The sequence below is a fragment of the Megascapheus bottae genome, chromosome 21 (genome assembly GCF_031878675.1).
Source record: "Megascapheus bottae isolate mThoBot1 chromosome 21, mThoBot2.hap1, whole genome shotgun sequence".
Classification (NCBI taxonomy): Eukaryota; Metazoa; Chordata; class Mammalia; order Rodentia; family Geomyidae; genus Megascapheus; species Megascapheus bottae.
In genome coordinates this window covers 32,657,427-32,682,085 of record NC_143529.1, presented here as the reverse complement: position 1 = coordinate 32,682,085, position 24,659 = coordinate 32,657,427, and the positions used below count along the sequence as shown (strand labels likewise).

At 43.9% G+C, this 24,659-nt stretch overlaps 1 protein-coding gene across 1 annotated transcript in view; it reads left to right on the top strand.

Annotated features, from left to right (window-relative positions):
- Positions 1 to 24,659, top strand: part of Dner (delta/notch like EGF repeat containing) — a 285,735-nt gene that overhangs the window by 226,886 nt on the left and 34,190 nt on the right. Inside the window, exon 9 of the mRNA XM_090354957.1 lies at positions 20,136 to 20,258. Coding sequence (XP_090211083.1) covers positions 20,136 to 20,258 — 123 coding nt within the window. The remainder of the gene's footprint in view (positions 1 to 20,135; positions 20,259 to 24,659) is intronic.

Sequence of the window (24,659 nt, the reverse complement as noted above, 5' to 3'; positions counted from 1 at the left end):
AACCAAACTGAAGTTTCAGCTTTGCGGTGCAGTGAGCTCCTGTGAGAGAATTTATTCCTTGGTTATTGGCAGTGGGCAGAGCCTGTTCACATTACAGACCTTCTGGCTGCTAGAATTTCAGCTCTGTAGCAGGCAATGCCTGCTTGCTGTTGCACCTCAGCAGCAGACAGCACCTGCCGGTGTTGCAACTCTACTGCCAGCACTGTTGCTGTAGCTTTCTCTTGTTCTTGTCTCAGGAATTCAACCACTGAAGTGCAATACAATGGAGGATTGTAAAAGAGCATTCACTGCTTCAGCTGCTCTGTGCATGTGGTCTCCCTGCTGGCTCTCTGTCTCTATCTGGTTGAGTCTAGGGGTTTTAAAATATCCTGGGCTCTGTTCTTATTAGACACTTCAGCTGGGGAAATGGACCAATCAGGGAAGACCTGATTCAGTCTGGATCTGCAGAAATGAAACTGTAGTTCTAAGTTAAGTATGTCTCCTGCATCACCCCACCCACCCTCCCAGATAAGACCATCTATTGTCTGTAGCTGGGAGTTGTGAAACACTGCACTTTCCATATCAGGTCTCACACTACTAAGCCAATAAGTCCTTCCACTGCAGGATGTTCTTCAGGGGCACAGACTCTGCTGAACTTTGAAACCACATTTACCCTTTAATTGGGGTTACTTTCCTCTTCTGCAAAAAAAGGGGTAAAGATAAAGTGGTAAACTCAAATACCACGTTCTCTTCCCCCCCCCACACACACTCTGACACCTATAAAATAATGAGGCTCTAGGGCAAATGTCAGATGTGCCTTTCCTGAGGACATTAACTCAGATTATCTTCACGTGAGGTAGAGATGGTTGTGGTCGGAGTGGCCATACCTGAATCACGGGTACCCGGCCAGTGCTTTAGAGACGAAGGGATTGCTTGCTATCTTGACCATATCGCCTGGTGACTGTAGTGCTGAATAGAATGGCTGGGTGTCACGTTTGGGACAAAGCTCTATAACTGGGATGTTTTCTAGAATCTCCGTGGCCTTCTGAGGTAGACCTGGGTGGTTACCATTTCTTCTTACCAAGCTGTTGATTTGGAGCCAGGATTTGAACCCATGCATGAGGATCCAGAACCTCTGTTGCCTCAGAATAGGTAGAAAATAATGTCAGATTATAACCTTTACTCTCCAAACACAGTAAATGACTGAAAAATGAAGCATTTCACCAAATTCTCTAGGTGATAACTGTCTTATCTACTTCAAATCAACAAGCAGATTACATGGCCATGTTTCTTTTTTCTTTCTTTTGGTAGTACTGTGGTTTCAACTCAGGGCCCCTGGCTTGCTGGACATGCACTGTGTGACTTGAGCCAGGCCTCCAGCTTAGGTCGGGGATTCCTCAGACACATTGTCAGCTATGTCAACCCAGAGAATGTGGCCTTAGCCAGGAGGGTTGTGCCTTGAGAAGCTTCCATTTCTGAAAAGTTAATGCACCTAGACATCATTACCTGATGTATTTTCTCTTGCTTACTCCTAGCCTATAATATTTCTATTATTTAAGGATAAGGAAACACGAGACACTGCAAGTCAAAACAGTGGAATCGAGGTGACAGCATCCTCTCTCCCTCCTTTCCTCTCTCCCCTCTCCTCTCTCTCTCCCTCCCTACCCCCTCTCTCTCCCTCCCTCCCCTCTCTTTCTCCTTCCTTCCTCACTCCCTCCCTACTTTCTATCTCCTTCCTTTCTTTCTCTTTCTCTTTCCCTTCCTCCCTCCTCTCTCTATCTCCTTCCTTCCTTCTCTCTTTCTTTTTCTCTTTCCCTCCCTCCCTCCCCCTCCCCCTCCCTCCTCCTCCTCCTCCTCCTCCTCTTCCTCCTCCTCCTCTGCTTCCTCTCCTCTCCTCACCTCTCCTCTCCTCTCCTCTCCTCTCCTCACCTCTCCTCTCCTCTCCTCTCCTCTCCTCTCCTCTCCTCTCCTCTCTCCTCTCCTCTCCTCTCTGTGTCTGGTGCTGCTCCTCCATCTTGAACTCAGTGAGGCCTGAGCATTGTACCTGAGCTTTGTTACTCAAGGTGAGCACTCTACCACTTAGGTTACAGCTCCCACTTCCAGCTTTTTGGTGTTTAATTGGAGATAAGCATCTCACAGACATTTCTGCTGAGACTGGGTTTGAATCATGACCCTCATGCCACAGCCTCATGAATAACTGGGATTACAAGAAGGCCTCACTTTCATTCAGCCATAGTCTTTCTTTCAACTTACATTTGCTAATATTAAAGAGCCCCTGCTCTGGACCAGTAGACTAGACCTCTTGAAACCCGTGCTGTGGTCCCAGTGAGTGAATCCATACATGTGGCCCTGGCTGTCACCTCTGATTGAACTATCATAAAAACAAGTGGGCAGAGTCTCTTGTCTCAGCACAGCTGCTGAGCCCAGCCCCACGCCAGTCCTGATGGTGACCTGAACTATGATTTCCAGTGTGAGTAACTCCTGACCAATGGGCACTTCCTCCTTCCAAGCACAGAGAGGTAGGACTCCAGTGCTGGTGAGAATTGACCGCTGGTGAGTCAGTAACCACCTTCTTGCACCATTGCTTCACTTTGAAGACCCAGCATTCCTCAGCTACTGAAGTGGACGGGAGCTTGTGACTTCATTTGACTGCTGGCTCTACCCAATTAGAGGAATGTCTCTCCCTCTCTCTCAAAGGGGAAATGCAGTTGTAGCCCCTGATAAAAGTGCTGCCCTTCAGCCTCAATAGCTTTCTCTCCCCTTTCAAGGCCCTGACTACCCGAATCCCCGAAAGCCTCCTGCATTGATTACTGTACTGCGGATTCCACTGGTTTGGAAATGCTCTCTTCTCTTCACTGCTGACGTCTGTTAGTTTTAGTTCTCTGCTTTGAGATATTTTCCATGTCCCCCACCTTTCAGCAGCCTCCTTTCCACAGGAGGAGCGTAAGAGAGACGATTGCCACTGATGCCAATAACGCCCTTCACGGTGAGCCTTAGGTGATGTCCGAGCCCCTGGGCAACTGATAGCCCCTGTTACTTGAGAAATGAGTAAATCCCTGCTCAATGCAACTCATGTTCTCTTTCTTTCTTTCTTTCTTTCTTTCTTTCTTTCTTTCTTTCTTCCTTCCTTCCTTCCTTCCTTCCTTTCTCCTTTTTTTTCTTCCTTTCTTTATCTCTCTTTCTCTCTTTTCCTTCTTTTCTCTCCTCTCCTTTCCTTTTCTTTACCTTCCTTTCTTTCCTTTTCCTTTTTTTTTTTTGCCAGTCCTGGGCTTGAGCTCAGGGCCTGAGCACTGTCCTTGGACTTTCTCAAGGCTAGAGCTCTACCACTTGAGCCTCAGTACCACTTCCAGCTTTTTCTTTTTTTTATGTATGTGGTACCGAGGAGTCGAACCCAGGTATTTGTGCATGCTAGGCAAGCTACCACTAGGCCAAACTCCTGGCCAAATTTTTTTTTTTTTGCCTCCTCAATCCCCGTTACACACCCGTGAGATGTGTCTGCAGGTCTTATTTTTCTCTGACTTCCTGCCCTTCAGTGTACTTTGAAATTTTGGAGTCAGATGGTGGTGGCTCATGCCTGTAATCCTAGCTACTCTGGATGCTGAGGACTGAGGTTCAAAGCCAGCCTGGGCAGGAAAGTTATCTTAGGCAAAAAGCCTAAAGTGGAGTTGTGGCTCAATTGCTACAGCCTTGAGTGAAAAAATTAAAGTAGTGCCCTGATTATATGTTTGAGCCACAATACCAGCACACACACACACACACACACACACACACACACACACACACACACACACACACACACAGAGAGAGACTTCAGTGCCTGGGATTTTGGATTTGGACAAAAACAGAGGGCAAAGCCCTGTGTTTCTGCCAATCCTGTTCATTTTCAGTTTGAAGGCACTCTCTGGAAGTTGCTGCATTCACTGAGTGCTTGGAAATGGATTCAACATTTACATTTTTCAGATTGTCTTTGAGTAGTTGTAAAAAGGAAGTGCCATATAACAAAGCAGTTCATGACTACAGTGCTTCTTGATCAACCAGGGTCTCCCCTCCCACTCTCTCACTCCCCTTCCTCCATCTTGATCAGCCAGGGTCTCCCCTCCCACTCTCTCACTCCCCTTCCTCCCACCCCTTCCTTTGTTTTTCTCAATTTGTGTACATATCCTGAATTTGTGACTACATTTCCCCTTCTTTCATCGATCTCTCTCCCTGTGGTCCCACCACCTCACCTTGCGTGTATCCATTTCCTGGTGTCGATTTTGTTGGGCCTTGACTTAGTCTTCCTTTTTGAGCTCTCAGTAGACTGCATTTTATTTCAGTCTCAGTTTTAATGAAGATTCGCGCTTGTCCAAAGCCCACTGATGCTTGATCTCTTATTGTAGTCATAGCACATTGGTAGCTCAAAGCAGGGACTTACTTTACAGAACACCCAGACTTCTCGACCTTACTCAATGTCTTCTTAAACAGTGCCACGTTCCTCTGTGTAAAGGCCCATTTGGCTCTATGGGATTTAGCGCACACGTCCTTGGCGGTTGGGCCTCAGTCTTAATGCTGTGCTGATGACAAACAGGATTGTGTTTGTTTTACTCTTCCTATCCATGATCATGGCACAGCAGCAGTCCCAGGTCCTGCAGGTCAGATTAGCAACACTGAGAGTAGTTGGAAAATAAAGAGCTTGCAGTGATTGTGGTCTTGTTTTAGGAAAATTCTCTTTTATTTATTACTCCCTAGAAATGTCTTTCCTAGCAGTTTTCTAACATCTAAAAGTTCATCTGTGTGGCTGTGTACTGTCTGTCTGTCTGTCTGTCTGTCTGTCTCTCTCTCTCTCTCTCTCTCTCTTTCTCTCTCTTGCCAGTCCTGGGCTTGATCTCAGGGTCTGAACACTGTCCTTGGGCTTTCTCTCTCAAGGTTAACACTTTACCACGTGAGCCACAGCACCACTTCTGGCTTTTCTGTGTATGTGGTACCAAGGAATTGAACCCCGGTCTTCGTGCATGCTAGGCAAGCACACTACCACTAGGCTACACTCCTGGGCCTTGGCTCTATTCTCTTAAGCTAAGCATTATTCTTGGTAACTAGGCTTTTGCATTAGTTATTGCTGCATTAAAAAATCCTGCAAAACTTGGGGGCATAAAACAATCATTGGTTGTTTGAATGCCATGGCTCATACCTGTAATTCTGGTTTCTAGGGAGGCAGAAATTGGGAGGATCACAGTGTGAGGCCAGCCAATTCAAAATGTTAGTGAGACTTGTTAACAAATAAACTGGACATGGTCTCTTAAAGTCTGGAATCCCAGGTAGGCGGGGATCATAGATCTTAGAATTCTAGTCCCAGGCTGATCTGGACAAAATGTAAGACCCTATCCAAAAAAAGTGTTCTAAAAGATAAAAAGGACCTGGAGGCATGGCTCAAGAGGAAGAGAACTTCCCCTGCCAGCGCAGGGCTCTGAGTTCAAACCCTGGTGCTGGTAAGGAAACCAAACCCACATGTAAGGTGGCCCAAGGCTGTGGTGCTCTCTCACTCCCTCTGCTGGATGGTGGGGCCACGAGCCACAGGCCCCTCACCTTCCCCAAGGTCAGTCCCAGCTTCTTCACCTGACAGCTCATTTCCAAAGTCACAGGGACCAAATCTGATACCTCAGAGCCCCTTCTGTTGTTTCAGTCTTCCATCGGTCCGAGCAAGTCTCAGACATGGTTTCTTCATGAGGCATATGTACATCCGCATATGCAGACACACACATTTACATGAATATACATGCACACACCTACATACGTAAACACACATATACATGAATACAACAGATACATGAACACACATATCCAACATGCATACATGCAGACTCATACAATATACATACACACATTTATATGCATGCCTATAATATACATACATACAATACAGACAAATAGCACCTGTGGAGCTGTGGGTTTTTTTTTTTTTTTTGGTTGGTTGGTTGTGGGGCTTGAACTCTGGGCCTGGGTGCTGTCCCTGAGCTCGGGTGCTGTCCCTGAGCTCTTCAGCTCAAGGCTAGCTCTCTATCATCTGGAGCCGCAGAGCCACTTCTGCACGTGTGTAGTTGTAACATAAAGGCTTATCCCCCTCCCCCATCAGCTGTCTAGTTCATTTTCAGCATCATGTGCAATGAGCACCATTGTTGCATCTGCTCACCCTTTGTCCCTCCATTTCAGATGAGGGTTCAAGGCGATCTTTCCTTTCTTGAATCATTCCGTGGTCCTCCTTATCTCAACCATTAACCAAGCCACAGCCCAGTCATTTGTACAATCAAATTGTCATTCTCTAATTTTGATGCTTTAAGCATAGAATTATAAACACTTTCACATAAAAGTAATTTTCCTAGAGAGTCCATGGGAAAAATATGGATAACTTCAACTGTGGTATCATATATTAGAGGATTTGTTTATAACCTGTATATGTTTATAAGCTGTAAAGGAATATTTAACTGTTAAGCTTTTCTTTTTCTAACTATGATTTGGTAGCTTGATTTGTATATTCCTATTCATATAGGATATCTTTATTTGATTTGCTGTGTGTATGTGTGTGTGTGTGTGTGTGTGTGTGTGTGTACATGCGCTGCTCTGGGGTGTGGATGCCGTCATTGAGCACTCTTAGCCCTTTTTGGTCGTTATTTAGAGATAAGAGTTTCATGGACTTTCCTGCCTGGGATAGTTTGAACTGTCGTCCTCAGATCTTTGCTTCCAGAGTAGCTAGGATTACAGGCATGAGCTACTGGCTCCTGCTCCCCCCTTTTTGCTTTAGTTTAATTTTTTTTAGCACCACAGAGATTGTGAAATCAGAGCCTTATACTTGCTAGGGTGACATTCTACCACTTGAGCCATGTCTCCAGACCTGCTTTTTTGCTGGTTATTTTGGAGATGGAGTTTAGTAAACTTATCTGTGTGTATTGGCCTCAAAACATCATCCCCCACATTTCAGTGTCCTCTGGAGCATGGGTCATATGTATACCACCTGCACTCTAGTTACATTTTTTATTTTTCTCTTTTAGCTGATACAAATCATAGGTAGAATCCACCCTCTAGTGGCCAAAAGCAACATGGGAAAAAGAAGTCATAAGGCTAAAAACATTACAGAGATAGATTTTTATGTGCCTTGTTTGCAACTTAGTTCTGGAGGCAACCTAAGAGAAGACTTCACAGAAATGTGTACATAAATATGGTGAGAAAATTCTCAAGATGATAGTAAAGGTTAAGGTTAAACCGCTTTACATACACAAGGGCTTGCATTCAAGCAGCTTCCCTCAGGAGGTCATTTCACTCCCAGTTCCCTTCCTGAGCACAGCCACAGTTCTACTGTCCTACCAGCAACGGATTCTTTCCATTTTTCCTTAAGTGTTTCCTGAAGAGGAATGTAATATGTAAGAAGTCGGCTATAGACAAATCACCATTTTCTATGGTGTATTTAGGACTTTTTTCCCTTTCAAACAGGAAGTAGCCCTAATTTATCCTCTTAATAGATCTAGACAGATTTTTGGACTTTTCACACTGACAAAGATTTTTCTATTTATATACTAAAAGACGTAGTTTTTCTTTTACAGAGCACCGTGTTTAGGGGCAGTGCAATTCATTATGCTAGCTGTTCCTTAGAACACTAAAGATCTTCTCCAAGGAGACTTTCCTTTCTCAACCAGGGAGGCCTTCATCTCATCCTGGATGAAAAACGTTTATCATAAAGTCAGGGTTTCTGTTATTACCTGTTCTCTTTCTTTCCAACCAGGTGTTAGGCATAGGACACAGTTGTTATTTCTCTTATCATTGGTGACATGATTTGGAATTATAAATAATAATTATTATATAAAATGTATTTCAATTGTGTAACATTTAACACACTAATGTCTATGTGTGCATAGGTGTGTGTGTGTGTGTGTGTGTGTGTGTGTGTGTGTGCTGGAACCCAGGGTGTGGGGGTTGTCCTTGAGCTTTCATTTGCAAGGCTGTTGTTCAACCACTTGAGCCACAGCTTTACTAATGGCTTTTTTTCTTTTTTTTCTTTTGGTAGTTTATTTGAGATAAGAATCTAATGGATTTTCCTGCCTAGGCTGGCTTTGAGTCTTGATCCTCAGATCTCAGCCTCCTGAGTGCCTGGCACAATGTCTCTCTCTCTCTCTCTCTCTCTCTCTCTCTCTCTCTCTCTCTCTCTCTCTCTCTCTCTCTCTCTCTCTCTTTCTCTGTATATAAATCAATCCCTTAGCAACACTGATGACCATTTTAGAAAATGTTTTCTCAGGCAATTTTATGGATATTTGTGGGAAGAAGACACCATAAGGCAAAATGCTCTGCACATACAGATATAAGCCTTGTTCTACCTGTGACTTCATTTTCTTAGCATATCCAGTTCACTCAGTGTGATGGAGCTTCGTCCATGCGTGTGCTGCTGAAGTGAGACACGAGAATCTGCCGCTGTGAAGAACAAAAGGCTCAGCTTACTGAGCTTATTCCTGCCCTAAGCAGGAAACCAAATGCAGCCCAGGTTTATCTCAGGGGGTGAGGACTATGGGAAAGAAAAAGGGCAGGTTTTAAGAAAGCCAAAGAGAAGCAGAATGTGTCCTACTGTAAAAGCTCAGGTCTCTCAGCTCCTGGCTGGTGAAAATGGGGTGGAACAGCCGGTGCAGAGAGCCAGTGGTGTTTACAGCTGATGTGATGTGATGTGATTCTGCGACTGTGGTTTCTGGGTCTGACCTTGTGATGATGCTCAGTCAGTGCCTGTGTGTGAGGCCAGCCCTCACTCAACAGTATCACATATGATTGTTTTAATTGTGTTTGCGTTGCAGCCCCTCTGCACCACTGTGCAATGCGAAGTGCTGTCTTCTTCTGCTTCTCAGTGTCCCTTATTGTAGCAGGAGCCTGTGGAGTGCCTTGATGGCAATGTCACTCGCTGACCCTGAGCCCACAGTCACATACCTGGGTGATGTGGTGCCTTCTACCTGCATTCTCAATACTAGTTGCAGAAAGCTTTTAAAGAAGAGAAGAGGGTGTCAAATGCATTTAACTTTAATAAAGAGTAACTCAGGAAGTAAGAATCCTACAGTGACCCAGAATCTCTCAAATGCTAAAATTCCACGTTTTCTCTCCTTCCCATCTTGGTGATTCTTCAAGGTCATTGCTCCAGGTGGTGACATGGCTCCCTGGGGACTCAGGACATTGGTGGCAGAGACCCTGCTCTCTACTGGGGATGATTTCACCACACTCTGCACCAGCTTTGCTGCAGTCCTCACACTGGGGAATTCTCTTTCTGTGTCTTTGTTGTTGCATCCTGTCTCCCTCTCTTCCTCTGCTATTTGACACTTTTCTGTCTCTGTTTTTTCTCTTCTTCTGCCCACCCTCCCATCCCTGGCTTCTTTTTCTTCTTACACAGGACTTCCCTTTTAAGCTACAGAATGGCCATGTCGTTCGTCTCTACAGCAGGGATGGGCTACCTAGTCAGAACTCCATGAACACTCATGAAAATAAACTCATGTATTTTGTTTTCAAATTGCCCTTGTTTCTCTTTCACTTGCTTAACATTTATGAATTTTGTTTTCCATTCCAGCCCCTCTTTAGCCCCTTCCCACTAGTGGGGCTCTGTCCCAGGGATGGGGACTCAACAAATGCCCATGACCCCATTCCTCAGGACACAATGACAGCATCTGTGACCCACACAAGTCAGGAGCCGCGGTGGACGCCAGCCTCTCCTTTCTCACTCTCCTCTCCTGTTCATCATTGGATATTTCTGTTGGACTTTTTAAATGACCTTTGACATTTATTGCGTTCTTGCCCCTGCCCCCATCACCTCATCTCAGCGATGGCTTACATTGTACTAGCCTGTAACTGTTTCTTCACACTGATTCTTGCAGGTCTTACTTTATTCTCCAAGAGATAACTGGATCCCTCTTTTTGAAATGCTTATGTGATTTTCTCTCCTTTTTGGGGGGGGGGTCAGTCATGGGACTTGAACTCTGGGCCTGGGCACTGTCCCTAAGCTTTTCAGTCAAGGCTGCCACCCTGCCCCTTGAGCTATAGCACCAATTCTGGCTTTCTGGTGATTAATTGGAGGTAAGGGTCTCATGGACTGTTTAATGCCTGGGCTGGCTTTGAACCTTGATCCTCAGATCTCAGTCTCCTGAGTAGCTAGGATTACAGGCATGAGCCACTGTGCCTGACATTTCCCTTTTTCTTAAAGATGTCACTAGGCCTGGCACCTGCCTGCCTTTCATTTCTCAGCGCCTTGCTCCTCCAGGGTCTCAGTATTCTCCTGTTGGAGTCACCTGTAGTGTGGCCTCCTGGGACTTTGAGACATGCTGCTTGTCCTGCCTTGTGCAGCCTCACTCTTCACCATTCTTCCATCAGGGACATTTTTTCTAGGGCACAGCCAGCTTACATCCCTGTCCCCACTTCTTCCCACTTGCCTCAAATGACTTTCACTGCTTTGCAATTATTTTATATTTCTTTGGCTGGTTGATGAGTATTTATTCCTAAATGCCCAGTAGAGGGTCTATGTCTGTTTTTACCTACCATGCAACCCAGCCACGCTGCCAGGCACAAAGCAGGCATTTAATAACTACTGTTGAATTCAAGCCTGAATTGATGGAGGAGGACAAGCCAAGGCATAGGTAATCATCAGCTTTTGCTACCTGGCTATTCCAGGAAGAAAGTCTTTGAGGTGAGGGAGCCTAGATAGGCATAAAATGAGCCAATGGACTGTGTTTGGAGCTAACTCTGTGATTCTTCTTTCAGAAAGTCCAGGGAAGGAATTAGGGGTTTGTAGATGGCTCCATAGCAGAAATAACAGTGTGTGTGTGGGGGGGGTGTGTGTGTGTGGGGGGGTGTCACAATCTAACATGTCAAAGCTGATCTTTAATCCTTCTAGTTTGATGTTTCTAAGAACCATGGTGAGTGGAAATGTTGACTGACCTAACCTGGATCTTATTCAATCTGTTTTTTTTTCTTCTTCTGGTGCCATGTGTGATAAATGAAAAGGTGAAACAAGTGGGAAGGAAAAGGAAGAAGCAATCTAATTGCCACTGTCTCCCCTCCCCCACCAGCTGGCACTCAGTTCTTACCTCTCTGACTTCCCACATGCCCATACATGTTTCCTTGCTTGCTGGCTGAGGCTGGGGTATCATTACTCAGCCAGTGTCTGGGTATCCATTCATGTCAGCAGGTCTGCTCAGAACAGAGCCTCCAACGCTTTTTAGGATTAAGCAAGCAGCACTTCTTGCCTGTGTATTGTTCTGTTCTGAAGTAGATTTCTCCTGTATCTCTGCCAGGAAGGAGACATTAGAGAGGGAGACAGACAGACAGACACCATCTCCCCTACCCCCAAGTTATCCTTGGAATAAAAACTGTACTGACAGACAAGGGAATGCCTGACACTCACAGTGCTGTGGGGCTGTGTGTTTCATCTATGAGCTTCTCCAGAATTCAAAAGCTCGTGGAGGATCATAGCCACATAATAAGATTATGTTCTCAGTGCCTCCATCTTTAAGTCCTCTGGTCAAGGTGAAGTATACTATCTCTCAGAACTGGCCTTGACTTGAACAAGGAAGTTATCTGGGATTTTTCACATTTCTCCACTCATCCTGAAAGGTGCAGAGACAAACCTCTGAGTTCTGAGACCATTCCTACTCCTCCAACACTTACTTCAGCTTTGTCAAAGCAAAGATACACAGTACCCCCAGCCCCCCAACATATGAGCTCTGCTCTGACCTTAAATTCAGTCTGCAGTGGGACTTGAGCACATGGCTGGGCCTGTGCAAATGGCCACTGTGCTTGGAAAGTCCTGCTAGGCATCTTTCTCTGATGCAGTAGGAAACACAAACCACCCTCCAGAGGTGACACAAACAGGATGAGTTGCCAGAATTTGTCACCCAATGTGTGAACGCCATCTGGCTACAACCAGAGTTTTATAATTGTAGATTTTTTTTTCAGTGTGATGATGTATGTGATGGGTGCTGGTGAGGAAGAGAGCTCAGGAGTAAACACAGTGAGGGTGGAGGCAGTCTCATTTAGATGCATGCCTTTGTGGTGTGCACACAATGCTGGGAGAAGATGAACTGGCCCAAATCGCCATGAACTCAAGTCCCCTGTAAAATCATATGGCAGGTGACTATTTTGTTGACAGTGCTGGGCTTGGAACTCAGGGCCTCCTGCACCCTCAGATGGTTTGTCTGCTTGCTTGCTCATAGTTGGTGTACTGTGGCTTGAGCCACACTTTCTAGCGCAATTGGAGTTAGAGTCTTGAAGCCTTTTCTGCCTGAACTGGCCTGGGACTCAGTCCTTGGGGTCTCAGTCTCCTGAGTAGCTAGGATTACAAATGTAATCTACTCCTGTAGATTTAAACCATCTGTATATGGCTTCCAATTCCCCATATAAGGTAAATGCTATCTGAATAGTTGTTTTACTGTGTTGTCTAGGGAATATGGAGAAAAAAACCAAGTCTGTCTAGGTTCAATGAAGCACAACATTTCTTTCCTAGCAAGGGGAACAATGAAGGGTGGGCTGCAGTACAGTCTGGATAGAGAAGGGCATCACTGAAATGAATCATGTCTCAGGTGAGTGGAGAGAGATGGTGTGAGATTGTATCATTCAACTCAAAAGGGCATGCAGTTTACAATGTAGAAACTGTTTCTCCCTGGAGTTGTCCATTCTGTGTTTGCTGGCTGGGTCTTGGGGTTGTGGGAGATTGAAAATTACAGGAAGTAAAATTGCAGATAAGGTGGGGAAGGGGGAACAACTCTAAGATCACAATCAAGAGGCATTTGTGTATTGAAGCTCTAATCTCTAGGGTGACTGTCTTTGGAGACAGGGCTTTTAAAGCCATCGTTAAAGCTCAAAGAGTATTGAATTGAAACCCCTTTGTACAACTACTTAAAGATCATTTAAAACTCAGCAAGGGCATAAGGATGGGGCTCTTATACAATACCACCCATGTCCTTAAAAGACAACCATGTCCTTTAAGGAGATATTCCAGGCGTGTCTGCATACAGAGGAAAGCTCCCACAAGAACACAGTGAGAAGGTGGACTTCCCCAAGCCCAGGACAAAGGCCTCAAGGCAAAAGAAACCCACTGACACCTTGGCTGTCCAACACCCCAAACGATAAGAATTCCATCAGTGGTGGGGGCCGGGGGGGGTCCGTTATGGATTCCCTAGTGATCTAACATACACTTGAGTGATAGATGGGGAAACAGGAGGAACGTACCAGGTGGAGTCCGAGGCCCTGGGCCAAATTCCTTACCTCACTGCAGTATTCCTGGTCATGGATGGAGCCAGTCACGCCATGCCTTTGGGTTTTCATGAAGATGAATGAACACATGTGAAGTGACCCCACTGGCCGCTGCTCTGTGAGTTCCCTATCCTGAGCTTTGGGCCCAAGACTCTTGGGGCACCTTGCCTGTGCTGTCAGTGGCATTTGTTCTGAACTTATCCATACGAGAGGCTGTGGTCATCAAGCTTACGTTGTCGTGGAGGAAGAGATAGGGATAATATGTTGAGAACTTCATGAAGCATGATTTTAGGCAGTGCCAGGTTCTGTGGTGGAGGTCAACTGAAGGAATGATGGGTGCGGGAGCAACCTCACAAAAGCATTGTCAGTGGATGTGATTTCCTTTTTCTTTTCTTTTTTCCTTTTATATCTTTCACTAGTGTTGTTTTTAGAAGGATCTGGCGCACAGGTGAAACATTACAATTTTCAAAAAAGTGGGATTTTAACTTAGACATAATGGCTAAAACCTCCTGGCTAATTAAGGCAGAAGCTATCAATTATTTACTTGCTATGGATATGATTTTCTGGTTTTGGTCTTTAATGATATAGTAAAGTTTTGTTGTGTTTAGTTTTTGGTACTGGAACTGGGGTAGAGCATGGCTTCTAACCCTTAACTTTTTTGCTTGTGAAAGGCACTCTACCATTTGATCCATAGATCTACTGCCAGCTTTTTGGTGATTAATTGGAAATAGACATCTTATAGATTTTTCTTCCCCAGTAGACTTTAAACCATAATCCTCAGATCTCAGCTCCCTAGCTAGGATTACAGATGTGAGACACCAGCGCCCAGCCCGGTGTTGTTTTTTTAGCAACTTAAATTCCAACAGAGCTACTGTTCATACTAAGTTCTTTCCCCATGATGAGCAAGGTTTGGTATCATCCTTTCTTAATTACCCAGGAATACATTCTGGGACAGTTTGTTTTATCTCATAACTGTGCACGGTTTAGTTCTAGTCTTGGAAAGTTATTCTTGGATTTCCACCCTCATGTCTGTGATCAGCGTACATGTATAAGATATTAGAATATTGTATGCTGGATAAGAATATACTGGACATGGCAGAATGTGAAGAACTTTTCTCGTGTCTATCTGCTAAGTCCTAGAGCCCTCTGAACACACTCACAGTTTCCAAAGCACCCTATGAGGGGAAGTAGAGCCCCAAATTAGAACTTCAGTGTTGAGAATGTCCAGTCACTTCCTGTCCTGCAAATCCAGCTGCTACATTCCATGCTTCTTCATGTTAATTTGCCCTCCTTGACTTCCATCTTCCTGACTTCCAGGACAGTTCGTACCATGGATTCCTTTCCTCTCTTTTGCCCAATGCCTGTCCAGTGTGATGATCCAGCTCTTTGTGCTCCACCTGACCATATGCATTGATTCCCTCCTCTGTTTCCCTCTTACACTCTCTCCTTTGAAGGTGGGATTGAATCTGTGATGCTGTCTGGGGAAATGGATTTGTTTCTCTGCCCATTAAAAATTATAAGGCAGAAATTTGAGACGAAAGCCATGAAAGAAGGTAGCTCTCCATCCTTGGAAGAGACCAAAGAATAGACCAATGGGGTCCTCTTGCAGGAGGCTTTTATAGCATGAGGCTTCCTCCTCATCTCTTCCCCTGGGATTTGTGCTGATTGCATCATGACTTGTGCAAGTGCCACTTGGTTTTTTTCCCATTGATTAAGCTGGCTCCCAGAGCATTATGGGCGCAAGTGTTTGATCAGAAGTCTGAGGCCCAAGAAACACCATGGGAACAAGAACTACTGTGATTATCTGCCACCTTATAGGTTATCTCCATCTGCCTTTCTCATGTTCTCCCCACAGGGCCTCCACCATGCTCCCATGAAAGTGCTTCACTGCTCAATCCATACTGCTTGCCTCTCATTCTTTTCTTGATGAAATGTTTAATTCCATGTTCAGATAATGAGACCCCAAGTACTATTTCCATCCCCTTTGTACCTTCTCTAACCACCACCAGGACTTTTCCTAGCGATCCTAAATATAGCCTGTCTGAAGTTACACTGGTCTTCAAAGCCTGTTTTCCTGTGTGTCTGTAAACATGGCAGCTTTCTCCACCATTGCTCTTTCCAAAATTTGGATGGGCTGGTGGAAACGTGACTGTGTCCTCTCAAGCCTAGCGAAGTGATTGGAGTGGAATATTCCTGAGAAAATCATGCAAGCATGGATTGGCAGCGAGGAAACACAGCACCCTGAAGAAGCCACCATGGTCCGACCCTTCTGGTCTTTTGTTTTTTAAAAAATTCCCTTGACTAGCCTAACTTTTCAGACCCTGGGCATACTGCCCTGGGCTAATTTGTTTGCCTGAATTAATTATCAGCAGGAGGTGGCCAGTTCATTTTCACAGAACCCTTCTTTTTGGCAAGGAATGCTTTTTTATTTTTATTTATTCAGGCAGTCCATCTTAATGCTGTTTGGCACCCAGGGTAAGGGGAGCCTTGGTTTTTCCATAGAGGCATTCAAAGGTTACCATCTCAAAATAGTTTGAGAATATGAAGCTTCTCTTCTGTGTTCCCCACCCCTTTTCCAAGAAGAAAAATACCATCACCAGCTTTATTATCTCTGCAGTTACTTTTTCATGTAACATCCAAAATATGAAACCATTATGGCTGATTTCCTGGCAGTTGATTTTGATTTTTGTCTGTGTAAATAAAACTGCAATTCAGAGGTCAAAGATGTGAAGAGGGCTATATAGTATCCTTCCAAATTGATAAAAGACCTGCAGGCAACATAAATGCTGTTAAACAGATCCTTCTCGGGACTATTCTGAGAACCAAAAGGTTATTATGATTAGGGAAAGGAGCCCACAGACATTTAACTCGATATGTACCATGATAGGAATATAACATGAAATCTGCCCCTAACTCTCGTGTGTGTGTGTGTGCACGAGAGTGCGTGTCTCGTGCTGAAACTGGGGCTTGAATGAGGGTCAGCGTGCAGTCCCTTGGATTTTTTTGTTCTTGTTGTTCAGATTGGTACTCCACACTTGATCCTTGCCTCCATTTGCAGCTTTATGCTGATGAATTGGAGTTATGAGTCTCATCGATTTTCCTGCCTGGGCTGGGTTTGAATTAGATCCTATCTCAAACTCCTGAGTAGTCAACGCATTTTTCAATATACATTGCAGAATCCTTTACCCTGTGCTGTGGAGCACATTTTCAGATATTATTCACCTTGGATTATAGAAACTCTTTACATTTTGAACAGTAAGCTGCTCTCTAATTCCCCTCCTCCTAACCCTGGCAGGCACTGCCTACTTCTTGCTTTGTTTGATCTGTCTAGCAGCGTCATGAGCATTTGTCCTTGTGTGGCTGGCTTATTTCATCTTGAGTGATGTCCTGAAAGTTTATCTTGGTTGGAGACTACAACTCAATTGACTTCTTTTTAAAGAGTGAACAATAGTTGGTTGTGTGCACAAACCACAGCTCCTTTATTTATTATTCACCTTCTGATGGACATGTAGGTTGAATAATGTTGTCATGAATATCGTAGTACTAATATGTCTGTGAGATCTTGTTTTCCATTCTTTTCATTAAACAATCCAGAACTGGGATTGCCGATCACACGGGAGTTTTATTTTCAATGGTTCTGAAGGCCCTTCATAATGTTTTCCAGAGCAAATTGTGCACCATTTTATGTTCCCACCAATATTGCACCAGTTCGTTTTCCCACATCCACAACACTTGTTATTTCTTTGACTTATTTGTTGGCCATTTATATTATCTTATGCCACACACAAAAGTCAAGTGAAAGTGTGTGATCTAAACTAAAACTATAAAACTCCTGAGGGAGGGAGGGAGGAGCATTAGTTTTAGCAATGATTTCTTATATATGTCTGCAAAAGCATGGGCAACCAATGCAAAAATCTACAAGCCTTCTGCACAGCAAAGGAAAGAGTTGACAGAGTAAAAGAGACAAGATGTGGAATTGAGGGAAATATTTATAAACAATATATTTGAGAAGTTTCTAGAAAGAGAAAGAAGCTCCTTCTGATTCTAGTTCAGGACTAGTTCAGCAAACCTGTTCTGGCTCTCAACTCATGTGAGTTCTGTTCCAACTAACTACTCAGCCTGCTGTTGCAGTGTAATCCCAGCCGCAGACAGTGGATGGATGTGGCACGTCTCAATAAAGCTTTATCTGTATAAACAGACTGGGATGGATTTGGCTTGTGGGCTCTGCATTGCTGAACCCTGACCTTAGAATGGGGGTTCTCCACCAGCTATATTTACTTGTTTCACTGGAGAGCCTTCTGACGTGACAGCTTTCCCATGCATTGTGGTTGGTGAGTGGCAACGTTGGCTTTCCCCAAGCAAAGTGTCAGTAACAGCCCTTTCCCTCATTCCCAGGTATGATAACCAAAAAGATCTCCAAACTTTGTGAATGCACTTTGGGGAAAGGGGTGGGAGGTGTGGTAAGAGCAAAATTACTGCTAGTTGGGAACTTCTTATCTAGATTATTGGGACACCCCAATAAAGAAAAATAAGAAATACATGTCCAAATTTACAAAAAGTAGCGTCTTGAAGAACGAGAACCTGAAACCCGTGATGTATCTGTCTTAGGAAGGTCAGGATTTCAGGGGCCATTATCGTTGCCTAAATTTGGAAAGCAGTTCCAAAGCAATTGGAATAGCAACACCTTTGAGAAATGCTCTAGTACTAATGGAAATTTGAGCTTACAGTAATTTTGTGGTAGGCACAAGAAGCTGAACGTTCAGCACAGACCCATTAGCACATCTTAATGGACTTTCTGAGTTTGAGGGTCTGCAAAGTGTTGGAAAAGCTGGGAAAAATCTAGCAGTTCTAATTCCCACTTGTGTAAGGGGTTATTTATTTTTTTCTGCTTATCTGGATTCAGAACTAACACAGTCAGGGTGACTTTTGAAAGCACTCACATGTTTCTTGTTGTTTGGACAGGGCCAGGAAAAAAATGGCTTAGTTTCACTGAGAATTGGCAATAACAAATGTTTTTGAAAGTTGAAAACAGAATAACTTTTGAGTGAATCTCAAAGAATGTTGTCTTCTGACCTTTTAGAATAAACACCTGTTTGGAAATAGGAGAACAAAAGCTGACTTTGTTATGGAATTGTTGATTTCTTGGTCTGCATTTCTATTTATTTAGTAATTAAAAAATTTGACACAATTTGAAGTATTGTCATTTATATAATTATATTTTTAAACAAAAACAAAAAAATCTCTTGTATTTCAATAGTAATATTTTTTTGCCAGTCCTGGGCTTGAGCTCAGGGCCTGAGCACTGTCCTTGGACTTTCTCAAGGCTAGAACTCTACCACTTGAGCCTCAGCACCACTTCTGGCTTTTTCTATATATTTGGTACCAAGGAATCGAACCCAGGTCTTCGTGCATGCTAGGCAAGCACTTTAACCACTAGGCCAAATTCCCAGCCTTCAACAGTAATTTTAATTAAGGTCTTTAAGCTAATTTTCTCTTTAAACTTGAGAAACAAAGGAAAGATATCACTCTTTTGTTTTGTTTTGTTTTTAATTTATTTTTGTGCTGGCACTGGGGTGTGAACTCAGGGCCTTGTAGCTGTCTCTTAGCTGTTTTGCTAAAGGCTAGCATATTACCATTTGAGCCACAGTGCCACTTCTGGCTCTTTCAGAGTACTTAATTGAAGATAAGTCTCAGGGACTCTTTTTTGCCCTGGCTGGCTTCAAATGTCAATCTTCAGATCTCATCCTCCAGTGTAGCTAGGATTACAGGCGTGAGCCACCAACATCCAGCTGCAGTTTCTATATTTGGGCTCTTGGGAAAGTGTGATAAGAATGGCTTACACTTGAGTTGGAGGCGTGGCTTGTGTGGTAGGTTGCTAACACGTGAGTGAAAGCAAGCATCAGATAGCAAATTTGAGTCCTGATCTTAGATAAAACATGGAAGAAGGAAAGAAAGAGAAAGAAAGAAAGAAAGAAAGAAAGAGAGAAAGAGAGAAAGAATGGGAGAGAGGAAGGAAGGATGGAATGAATGAAGGAAGAGCCTAGATGCTTTACAGTAGATGAATAGATCTGAAAAATGTGGTACTTATCATACACAATGACCTTATGCCATTTGCATAAAAATGGATGGACCTGGAAAAAATCATTAAATGAGGTAAGCCAACTCAGAGAGACAAATGGCACATGTTTTCTCTCATATGTGGAAGCTAATAGACGATACCAGGACATGATAAATTATACAGGCCTCTAGGCATTCACACACAATGAAACTAAAGAAAAGTACAATGCCCATATGCATTTGATCATATAAAAGAATACTTATGGAAATGAACTCCAGGTCATAAAAACAAGAGTTGTTTTTTTTTTTTTTGCTTGCTTGATGTCTTTGTTTTTGTCTTTTCTTTTTTGTTCTGTTTGTTCATTTGTCTCTCTGTGGAAGGGTGAGGGTGTCACAGACAGGGAGGGACAAAGACTGAATAAATGCAGCAGTGGTACTCACTGGACATTATGTGGAAAATGAGCTAGACAACTTACGAGGGGAAAACTGGAAGAGAGCGAGGGAAGGGTTAACTTTGCCCCCAAAGAAATAACCTGACTTATGTAACTGTAATCCTTCTGCCCATCACCATTATAATAATCACAAAGAAATAAAATTAAAAAAAACCATACAACCGATACATCTTGAAGTATTTTTTTTAAAAAAAAGAAAAGAAAAAGAACCAACCATTAAAAAAAATGTTTTCTTTTCTTCATCTACTTTGCACAAATTCACATTTGAATGCTATTTCTAGAAACCCAGCTACTTAAATCCTGCCTGTCGGCTCTGTTCTTTCTGATGCCTCCCCTGCTATCTTCCTTGCTCCCGGCCTGGGTGGCTTTTCATGAGACCGGCTGATGGTGGGCCTTTCTCTCTGTTCCCAGGTTACCATGGCCTCTACTGCGAGGAGGAGTACAACGAGTGTCTGTCTGCACCCTGCCTGAACGCGGCCACCTGCAGGGACCTGGTCAATGGCTATGAGTGCGTGTGCCTGGCGGAATACAAAGGTGAGCAGCACCGAGTGACCTCATGGATTTCTCACCCTTCATGCATAAACTTCTGTCTCACTGGAGCCTGGATCTGGTTAGAATCAAAACCAAATACTGAGGTTAGGATGTCGGATGGGTCCAGAGAAGGCTCAGATTTCTTCCATATCAACTACAGAACTACTCTCCTGTGTTTCTAGCTTCTCAGACCTCAGCTTTCCTTTCTTTTGGATACATAAAAAGCTGTCACAGATGGGTTGGCCGACACAGGTCACAGGTCAAGGATCTGGGCACTGTGACAGACAAAAGCATGCTTTTGGGCACCAAGGAGACACAGGTAGAATCTTACGTGTTGGCAAATCTACACATCCCCGTTAAACAAGTCACTTGGGAGGGAAATGGGCATTTCTTTGTGTAGGTGCTTGTCAGTGCCACTCTGGAAAGACAGCTCTCCTCAATGGGGCATTTATAGTGTGTGGACCACATTCTATGTCTTGCATGAATTAACTCATTCAGTCCCCCCCCCCACCAACAAAGCCCCACAAGGTTGATGGCAACATCTACCAGCCAGCCTGGTTCCTGACCCCTTCCTCCTCCCCTTGACCTTGGCCTCTGGCCATAGTGCATGGACTGTGTGACTTCCCTAAGCTCTGGCACCCTTAGGTTGGTGCTGTGCTAAGAGGGCTGCTTATTAGTGGTGGCACTCAGTTCTCTAACCACAAGGCCAGAGAGGGCTGTCATTCTTTTGTGGCCTTGTTTATCGATGTTTTCCTCACCCCACCCTGCTCCCTACCCCCCTGAGACTTATCATTGTCTACTTCATAATCAGACCTTACTTTGTGACATGGCTGCTTCTTTTTGTATGGACTCCCCTCTATTTAATGATCTTTCTAGAAAGACTAAGGACTCATCCACCACACTGAAGAATTTGTTGAAGTCTGGAGAAGGGCCCAAACTGGGTCCGTGCCTTCCAATTCTGCAGATCTGATGCTGCTTTGAGAATATGATACTAATTGAAAACTCAATTCTACTAGCTTCATCAAAGGTGGAAGAGCTTTATTCTCATAGCTATTCAGTTAGAGCTCTGTCAGAATGTTAAGAAATAGACTTTGTTGAACTCTGGAAGGAAAAGTAAGAGAAAAATAAATCAGGAAACCCATCCTGATCATGGGACTTACTGTAGAGCCTGGACGAGTCTCTTACATTAATCAATCTTGATTTTTTTTTCTGCATGTAAAATAAGGACAATAACACTTACAGAGATGTTTCTGAGATGCTTCAGTAACAGATTTGGTACAGTGAGTGTACTTCATAAAAATGAAAACTGCTATACTTATGTAGTTTATGAGAGAATTTTACAAAGTAGCTTTCTTTATAAGTAACAAACTGACTCAAAGTATTTCATATACGTCCCTTACTTCCTTATCTCTAAGCTTTTGCTAACACTCACATTACTAAATAACAAAAGATACTTGGCTGTATCTCCACTGTCTCTGCAAATCCATAGTCTCTGATTGTGGCCTTTTTCATTTTCTCCATGGTTGTTCTAGACTTAGGATAGTCTCTCCAAGAGTACATTCACCATCTCACTCCTGTCCTATCTACTTGTTCATTTTATCCAGTTTTTCACACTATACTAATGGTTCTCAAAGCTTGACATTTCTAACATATTGGGTCTAGTATGTAGCCCAAGAAATTGAACTTTGGGTTCTTTTCTTAGGTGATGTGGATGAAGAATTCTTGCTCGACAAATGTACCTGCTAACTGAAATGTTTTTCTGCTCCGTGTTAGCTGATCACGTGCTCCCCATCTTGCTTAAAGTTAAACCTTCCTCGTATGTCCTGAGTCCTGCCCTTTCTGAAAACCTCCATTCTGTACATCTTGAGCTACGAGCTCTATCCACTCTCCTTTCCTTTATCCTATAAATATGTTCATGTATCTCTTAGTCTATAGTATTGACGACTCAAAGAAGATGGCAGCTTGAGTTTATATTCATTATCCCCGATCCCACCTGACTTGGCTAGAAGTAAGTCAATAAGGTAGAATTTACTGGGAGACTCTTCATCATTGGAGTGACCAGATGGCCACTCCTCTGGTATTGGAAGAGACGTCTCCAGGTTAACCTGTCTTTCAGAGGTGTTTACTCTCCAGTCCAGCCAGAATGATGAGCTGGTTCCAGAAACTTAAGCAGGCTGAAGAATCTTGAGAAGTAAAAACAAAATTGATACTCTAAACATTCAAGAGAGGAAGTGAAAAAAATCTTATGTCTACTTCTTCAAATTGAATTTGGGGATGTTCAAAAGAGGGAAGTACTTCATGATAAAGACAAGAAAAAAAGAGGAAATGAAAACCTTGGTGAAATGATAGGAAATGTGGAGGGAGGAGCCAGGAGATCTGACCCTATCTGAGGCATGCATGTGCCAAAAGGAGAAGTGACACAAGAAACAATGAGATGCGTCTCATCGTGGGGTCCTTCTGGGATGTTTGGGAGGGGGGGGTGAAGTGGCAATGGAGCCCACAAATAATCCCGTGAACACAGACTCTGGAGACCAAGGTGCAGATCTAACTTTATTAAAAAACGTGGTCACTTAAATACAGCACATCATCCAATGGCAGCCACCTCATACCAGCAGCAAATAGGGACCTTCCTGTTACAACGGTCAGCCAGTGGTGTCTTGAGACACACGCCCTTACTGGGAGTTTCTGGGAGCTCCTGCTCACAGCGGAAGTGCCCTCAGGTTCCAGACTGCCCACCTCACTGGGCGTTCCCAGGGGTGTACGTGCCTGATGACACAGAGTCACCGAAGCACAGAGAGCAGTCTAGGTTTCTATGCCACCAGCTAGGAGGCCCCACAGATGAGTATGATGGAGCAAGACACCCGAGAGCCAGAGAAACCTTGTTTGCAGACATGATGGGCTAGGAACATAGTTTAACAACATGGGGCGTGTTGGGTGCTGGTTGCTCACGCCTGGAATCCTAGCAAATCGGGAGGCTGAGATCTGAGGATGGAGGTTCAAAGCCAGCCCAAACAGTAAAGTTCATGAGACTCATATAACTAACCACCAAAAAAAAAAAAGCAGGAAATGGGGCTGTGGCTCTGGTGGTAGAGCCACACTCAACAGAGCTCAGGTGCTCAGGGTGCCATGGTCTCTGTTTTGTGTCCCAGGACTGGCACCAAGGAGCAAAAACACAAACAGACACCAACTGGAAAGAACATATGGGGGTGCATTTTGAGAATTCCTGGTGAAATTTTAAATCCTAGTAAGGAGAAAGATTTGTAAAGTTCTACGTGAGACAGACAGATGGCTTACGGAAGAAAGAGTTGAAGCAGCATTGAACGTCGATCTGAAGAAGAGGAACAGCAGTAGGACCATGCTTTTAAGTGAAAGGACTGGGAGTCAGAGGACCATTTCTACTTGAAGGTCAAAGAAAGAAATGCTACACTCTCAAGAATTTAGCAACTCTTTTAGGAAATGTTGTAAGGAATATCCTCACAACATAGGAACTAAGCCAGAGCTGAGACATTCAGCTAGGGGAACAATGAAGACTCTGGATGCCATGGGAGGGAATTACCCAGGGCACAGTCATCAGAGGGCACCAAAGGATGTCTGCTCTACATGCTCTCAACTGAGGAGAATTAAATAACTGAAGTTGCAGGTTATGTTGACCAGAACCATGGCTTGAAGCAGGTGGGGGGATAAGAGGACTGAAAGCATGTGGGTGTGTTCACTAATCAAGATATGGAATCAGCCTGAAGGTCCCTCAGTGGATCAATGGATCAAGAGAATGTAGAATATATGTACAAGGGGATTCCACCCATCTAATAGAAAGAATGATACTGTCCTATCCATAAAGAAAGAGAAGAAACTTATATTAAGTGTAGTAGGCCAAACACAGAGAAAGAAAGGTTGCATGGTTTCTTTCATTTGTGGTTGATTGAATGTACTTCCTAAATCTGTAAGTAAACACATTGGGGGTATGCAAGTGGTTAGAAATAAATTAACTCTTAAGTTAGTAGACTACATGGAAAACTCAAATAGTATAATCTTTTAGAAAGACTAGGTCAAAGCCCAATCAAACCAACACCAGAAAATGGGTACATGTAGAGTAGAGATGAAGTCAAGAGGAAAAAAGTGGATGAGTGAAAGAGTAAAGTGAGGGAAAATGCAGCCAGCGACTCACTGTAGAAGCCAGGCATGGTGGCTCACGTCTGTAATGCTAGCTACTCAGGAGCCTGAGATCTGAGGATCGTGGTTCAAAGCTAGCCCAGGCATTAAAGTCTGTGAGACTCTTATCTCACATGAACCACCAGAGACTGGAAGTGGCACTGTGGCTCAAGGGTAGGGTGGTATCCTTGAGTTGAAAAACTCAGTGACAACATCCAGGCCCAGAGTCTAAGTCCCACGAACAACAACAAAAGA